The sequence below is a fragment of the Pteropus vampyrus genome, unplaced genomic scaffold (assembly GCF_000151845.1).
Source record: "Pteropus vampyrus isolate Shadow unplaced genomic scaffold, Pvam_2.0 Scaffold56, whole genome shotgun sequence".
Classification (NCBI taxonomy): domain Eukaryota; kingdom Metazoa; phylum Chordata; class Mammalia; order Chiroptera; family Pteropodidae; genus Pteropus; species Pteropus vampyrus.
In genome coordinates this window covers 4,055,393-4,062,914 of record NW_011888837.1, presented here as the reverse complement: position 1 = coordinate 4,062,914, position 7,522 = coordinate 4,055,393, and the positions used below count along the sequence as shown (strand labels likewise).

At 34.7% G+C, this 7,522-nt stretch overlaps 1 protein-coding gene across 1 annotated transcript in view; it reads left to right on the top strand.

Moving 5' to 3' along the window:
* PPEF2 (protein phosphatase with EF-hand domain 2) overlaps positions 1 to 7,272 on the top strand; it is a 48,546-nt gene extending 41,274 nt beyond the window's left edge. The window contains exons 15-17 of the mRNA XM_011360627.1: positions 3,277 to 3,343; positions 4,116 to 4,207; positions 7,141 to 7,272. Of these exons, the coding sequence (XP_011358929.1) occupies positions 3,277 to 3,343; positions 4,116 to 4,207; positions 7,141 to 7,272 (291 nt within the window). The remainder of the gene's footprint in view (positions 1 to 3,276; positions 3,344 to 4,115; positions 4,208 to 7,140) is intronic.
* The last annotated feature ends 250 nt before the right edge of the window (positions 7,273 to 7,522 follow it).

Below are 7,522 nucleotides of genomic sequence, written 5' to 3'. Positions count from 1 at the left end.
CACATCAAAGACCCGAGTACTCTGTGCCTTTCCTAATGGGTTTTCCAAGTGTTGACACAACAAAAATTCGATCATCTAAAATCTTTCTGTTACACTGATTATATCATCCCTGCCTTTCTCCTCATGATTGTGTTGTCCTAACAAATTAGTCAGGACCCCCACTCCAATCCCCCAGTTTGGTCTGCTTCTACACTGCTAAAAGCTGGCACCAGACTTATTTTCTCTTGTGCTCAAACCTCTCTTCCCACATAACCATCTAAGTCTTGGTGCCCTGTAATGAGCTAACCAGACACTGGTTGCTCAAACATCCCCTTACTACGTTTTGTTGTACTTAACCATGTTTCTTTGCACCTGGCTTAGAAGCAATAAGGCTCTATACACAAAATCAAAAGACACATGCAAAGATCATTGCAACATATGACAAATACAATCTTCCATAAATGGATAAGAAAAAATATGTGTAACTCAATTTTAAAAATTGGCATCAAATGCATTGATAGAAAGATAGATGTATAAATATGTGATAAAGCAAGAATAGTTCATTGTTTATAGTAGAATCTGAGCAGTGAGTATATAGTATATGGATGTTCACTGTAAAATTCTTTCAGCTTTGCTCTAGGCTTCAAATTTTCCTTAATAAAATATTAGAAAGGTGGGGGATTGGCTCAGAGGGCATCATGAGACCAGAACCACAGTAGAAAGTACATATAGGTACAAATGCATTAGCTTGAAAGAAAGACTGTGAAAGCAATTAGGCTTGCCAAAATGCTGCTTTTGCTGAGCTGTTGGTGTCCCACAGGTGATGCTATTTAAGACTTAATAACCTAGACTTTGGGAAAAAGGCTACAGAGTTTAGATTAATCTGTCTGGACCACAGAAAAGAAACCTACAGAAATGAAGAATAGAGGACTTCTCTGAAAGGAAATGGACATATCCTGTCAAACATGACGGAGCAGGAGATGATGGATTTTTGTTGGAGGAAGGATTTCCTTCTTCCTTTGGCACTGAGTTAGCTGGGACATGGACTCTCAGATGAGAGCCCTGCATAGTTTCTTTGTGGGTAACTGAACTGACCTTCATCAGGTGGAGGCAACAGCGACTGAGCTTGGATGGGATGCAGGGCTGCTGACTCTCAGGCTAGTGCACCCTCCCTTTATCCAGGTCAAAAGCCTGTTTTCCCACCAAATGAGATGGGGGAACAAGGTTTCCTCTATAGATGCATGATTCATACATTTCAATGGATTTGTTTTAAGTCTTTTATGTTGAAATTCTTAAGGTGTATCTCTCCCAGCCAAGCTTCTAATACATTCTGGTACTTTTCTAGTTATTGCAATTATTCATTTTTTATTGTTCATTAGCAAAGCCCTAGAGTCTCCCAAAAGAATTATGTTTCATGAGTAATCATAAGAATGTATTACGATCAAAGACAAGGGTCTTAGCCCACAAAGAACAAGGTGTTGACAGGAAATCTCTGTCCCATCCCTATATAAAAGACAATCATCAAAACTCATGTTTTTAGTGGGCTGATATTACGTATCATTAATATCTACATATATAAATATCCTTTGATTATCCAGGTCATTTGGAAACGAGACTTCAGAGGAAATCTTAATCACAGTGGACATTTCACTCTTCCTAGCATAGAAGGTAATATCCTTCTACTTATAAATTATATTATCTTGTAAAAGACATGGGCAACTGAAAAGGTTGCAAATTAAAGAATTTAATTTATTGACAATAACATTTAAATCAACTTTAAAAGCAAGGCAAAATTTTAATTGGTTCCTTAATGGTTTATTTACTCACATGTATATTTTAACTGTTGCTCTGTTCTGGGTTATATTAGGGCTTTAAAATAATTAATGACTGAAAACAAATTACAGAAATAGAACAGTGACGAAAAATCTACATAAATAGAATTTTTAAAGTTATTTTGCAAATGTACATGCCTCCTTCCTTCCTCCATCTTTTTAGCAATGTATGTAAGGAAAAATGAGGGGAACATCAGCAGTTACAAGAGAGAACCATGAAGGATGTAAGCCTTCCCAGTAGGCAATAATATTTACATAAACTTGATCTTTATATCATCCTTTTGAGGTCCCTCTTCCCATTTTAAATATTATTTAACCTTGAAGATGGATTTTTTAAATCAGCCATTGGCAGTTTGGTTTGGAATATGTTCTCTTATGGCATTTTGCAGATCTAAGACTATTGGAAATGTTATTTTCTGCCTTGATTTGTTCTAAAATTACATTTATAGCCCTCTTCATAAAAAGTATGTCAAATGGCAAAATTAATTTTTATAGTAAATACTTACCATGAATAATATTTCTTGCAAAAATGTTTTAAAAATTTCTTGCAATTAATATACTGTTATTGAAAACTATAGTATTCTGCTGATAGAGAAATAGAGCAATAATATTTAACTTCAGAATGTCTCATCCCTCTTTTCTTCCCTCGAAAGAGCAAAAAAAAAAAGCAATTTTGTATATCATTTAAAAGGTATATCATTAACACTTTGGAATTTTTGTTTTCGTGAAACATAAAAATGATCAAAATAAAATAAAGTTGCCATGATACAATAGAAAACAGAAAGCTTTTTTACCTATGAGAATTTACCTATGAGAAATAATTAATCTACATTATATTATAGGGATGTAGACAGGAAAAATATCTACTTCTAAGTGAATATTATACTAATCATATCTACCTATCAAAGTCATTATAAAAATCAGGTTAAAAAAATTTTTTTAAGTTGTGGGTTTTTTAAAAATTAAATTTATTTTAATTAGTTTCAAGTATACAGTCCATTGGTTAGACATTTATATAGTTTATAAAAAGATCCCCCTAATTGCTGCTTCTCGCTTCCGGTTTTCCACCTAGCCAATATATTAATGCTAACCGCATTCCCTAAAGCTATGTTTTTATAAGCAGTTAATAGAACAGACCAATGTCCTTTTAAACTGACTAGGAAAATATTTCTAATAAACATTAAATGTTTTAAAGTCTACTTGAATATGTGTGTGGATGTGATGTACATCCTGAATTAGGGGCACACATCATCCTTAAGGCATTTGAATCATAATCTATACTCTAATTTTTAATATGATTTAATAATTTTTAATAATTGTAATACTCTAATGTTTAATATTTGGTTCCAAATAGCATGACCTTCAGCCAAGCTCCCTAATACGGCTAAGCCAGTGTCATGCTACATAAGCAGAAAAGGGCTTCATATTTCTAAGTTAAGAATTAATACTCTTATTTTACTTGTAGACAGAACTGAAAGATGAAAGTGGTGTTTCTGATCTTTTTCCTTTTGGTCACAGCTCAGTGCACACCAGTAAGTAATCTCTTAATGTCTACCTCTGTAAATCAGCCCTGGTTCATGCATTTCTAACTTTTACTTATACTCGACCCTCAGGGGAAAAAAAAAAATCTATCACTGGAATCAAAACCATGATCTTCATTTTAAGTTTCTTTGGAGCTGAAAGCAGATCTTTCAACCTATGAAGGATCCTGTTAGAAAAGCAAGAGATTTGAATCAAGCGCAGTGGGCTCAGAGCGGAGCTGTGGTTTTCATTCCCAGCTGCACTTTGGAGCTGCTTGGGAAACTTTAAGGAGTCCTGATGTCTGGGTCTCATGCCCCCAAATCTGACTTAATTGGCCTGGACTGTGACCTGGGCATTAGGATTTGTATAAGCTTCCCAGATGATTATTCCATCGGGCAGCCAAGATTGAGAACCATTGCAAGAGGGAGGGGCACTCAGGGGGAGCAGCGATTGCTCCAAAGAAGCACTCGATAAACTTTAAGACCAGTGGTAGTAGATTAAACAAGACTACAACTCGAGTTGTTATTGTGAACAAAGAAGAGAGTGAGTAGGCTGAGAAAATTACCCGACATAATATTCCTGGTATTAAAAAGGATTAGTGACCGATGTTAATGCATGCAAGATTTATTCACTCATTCTAAAATCAATTTTTCTTGAATATCTACAAGGGATGGACAATCATACTTGGTACAGGATTACATAGATGACAAAACACAGTCCCTGCCTTCAAAGAACCCAGAGTATAAATTTCCTACTTCATTACTATGTTATCACTGTTATCAGTTTCTTCAGTTTCTCCATACTCTGCCTCTCGATTTTCACAGGTACGAGAACGTCATTCTGGAATTACATATCATCATTTCTTCAACTGGAAGGTAATTACTCTTTTTTTAAAAACCTAAATTAGGAATGTTTGTTGTCTCCTAGGAAGATTTGATTTAGGGAGAAAATATTTGACATTTTCAAGAACTAATATTTTCAGAAAATATTTGACATTTTCAAGAACTAATAAGATTTTTCTCTAAGGTAAAAACCAAAAATCTAAGTCGGAAAGCATAGGAAGTGTCCTGATTGGCATAGCTAGGAATTCTGTAGGCAGTCCCTGCCAGTTGATAAAAACATTTCCAGAGAAATAGACCCTCTCCAGGCCTGTGACAGTTATCAGCATCAGCCCTGAGTCAGCTCTTGTCTGGGTGAACACCTTTCTCAAGAGCTAGTTTAGATACTTCTCTTTTACAAATAAGGACATAATATATAAACAAGTCATGAAATGTCTTTTACAAGTTTAACATAATCTGACTTAAATAGAAGTCGATTAACTAGAACCCAGAAGTCGCCAGAATATTTTGTGTTTGCAACTTAATCTTATGTCTTTAATTTCAGAGAGCCTATCAAAGAATGATCCCATGTAGACTATACTTGCATCACATTGTAAACTTGTTAAATACATCCATTAGAATATCCAAAATCCCTTACAAAAACTTACATGTATTAATTTCTTTAGAGGACTTCATCTCAATTGACAAATTTCTACTTAAGCAAGCTCAGAGATAAATTTGTATTTATTTTCAGTAATTATCATTAGCAGAGACCTTGATCTAGGGATCGTGGCCTCTTGGTATATTGCTTGCTGCTTTGCATCTTCCTGAAGGTGGTTGGAGTTTCATCAAAGGCTCAGTTTTCTGCTTTCGACTTCTCTTTCCCTTCTTAGTCTCAATAGAAAATCAGGGATAAATCCTCTGGTTGTTTTTTCTCTAGAGTTAATATCTGGAAAATTTTTACACTGTTACTCATCTCAGCCAACTCCTAACTCCCTTCTATACAATTGTCCAATTTGCATTACAACAAGCTTCTCACCTAATCACAGATTTTAAAGCAATTTTTGCAATTTTGTCATTGAAGTATCTTATTTTCTTCAGAACGTTAAAAAACATATATTTGAACTGAAATAGTTTCCTAACAATTAAATGTCATGTAACTGATTTTTTTCCCCTTGCAGCAATTTCAGAGGTTATTTGAATTCTTGAACATCTGTGTAAGTTTTCATTCTTGATTTTCTATTATTATCAAGACTTGAAAGAGGAATGAAGATTCAGAAAAGTAAAGAGAAAGACATAGAAAATGTGAAATCATGTTTGAGAGTTTTGTTTTCATCATACTGGGTACTTTTGCCTTTGCTATCTTTTAAAAATAAAACTTTAAATCATTATTTATGAATTAAGAATGTTCCACATACTAATAAAACTGCTCATTAATGGAAGAACTAAAACCTGTGAATCTGAAGTGTTACAATTTCTTGAGTACAATTATTAACCAGTAGTCCTCTTAAACTTTCATTACATGTTCCCTACTAAAAATATCTGAAAAGGAAATTTTTAAAGAAAAAATATTTTAAATCTATATAACTTTGATTTTGAAAATATCTCTAAAACTATTTTTTAAAATTTCTGGTTTTCAGAAGTCTTACTGTAATGTGTAGTTGATTATGCTTATTTTGCTTAGATTCATAGTGCTTCTTGAATGTTTTCTCACTTTTGAGAAATTATTAGCCATTATCTGATCAAAGATTATATCTGCGCTATTCTCTTTGTACCCTTCTTCAACTCCATATCCACAGTCCACCTTTACGCTGATTCTCACATGTTTCATATGTTCTTTACCATATTTTCCACCCTTTCGTTTTGCTCTGCTGGTCTGGATATTTTCTCCTGATCTATCTTCTGTTCACTAATTCTGTCTTTAGTTGTAGTTACTTGACGTTAAACCAATCTATTGAATTCTTGATTTCAGTTATTATGTTTTTCAGTTCAATAATGTCCATTTGATGCCAAAAGCACCATTTTATCTTTAACTTCAGGAGTATTTAAAGCATAGTTGTTTTAAAGTCAGTGTCTTGTAACTCCACTTTTTAGATCTCCTGAGGGTCAGCTTCTATTATCTACTTTTTCCTTTTCCTTTTCAGTCGAGTCTTATTCCCCCTACTCTTACTCTTGTTGGATCCTTTTCTTTAGCCTGCTTATTTTTGTTCGAGCAGTGAACATTGTTTTTGCAAATTGTAGAGAGAACTTGGAATTCCGGATGAAGTTTTCCTCTTCCAGAGAAAATTAACTTTTGTCTCTCTTGGGCACGTAGGCTATGACCACAATACCCAACTTCTTTCAATCAGAGACTGAGATGACCAGAACAAGTCCCACTGGTTCACTCTTACTTCCACGGTGAGGTCCTTGGGGTTACAACCATTAGCCTGGTTATTTACCAGGTCCCCTTCCCCCTTGCAGCTCCTAAACTTGAATTTTTATCCCCCAGCCCTATGAGGTTGTCTAAAGCTCAGCTGAGCTTCTCAGTTTTTCAACCACTACTTTTGGAATTGCCAGTCACCTTGAGAAAAGCAGTCACATGCCTCCCTGAGAGTTTTGCCCCACTGGAATCTTCAGTCCATAAAGGCTCACTTTCTTAGAACTCTGCTACCTTCAAACAGAAGCTTTAAATTTTGGGGGGATCCAATTCTCCTACTCGTTCTCCCCAGGTGGATTGGCTGGAACAACAAGGTTGGAAGGAGAATACTTGATTATCTTTTTAAAGACCAAATTTGAAATTTCACTGATTAACTCTCATATACATACAAAATAGCAGAGAAAGTAATAAGTTGGTAATAAGTTAATAAAAAAAATTTTTTAAATAAGGTATTGGTTGAAAACTTTTCCCTCTTTACCTATATAAACTTAAAAATAATGCAACTAATAGCTATGTAACATTTATATGATGAGTATTTATAAATGCATTTTTGGCTTGATTTTTGTTTTATCAGAGGAAACCACCGGTGAACAGAAGCACTACCATGGTCCCCATGACACCATTTCCACCAATAACAGACACTGCTCCTCGTTTGACACCTAACCCACCAGTCCCTCTCACCACCAATAGACGGGGAGACTCATGATTCATGAAGTTCTGCAAGAACTTCATAGCCAAATGCAACTTCTTCCTCCAGGCACCGTTTAATAAATATCACAGCTGAAGATCAAAAATATTATCTCCCTATTCTCATACCACAATGCACCCTTTTCAATATCCTGAATAAAATGACAATGCCTTATTGAAAAATTTTGTATCATTATATTATTCCCAAGTAGAATGTCATTTTCCATCATTATCAGCATTTTAAAGAGGGAGCAGGAAAATAAGCAAAG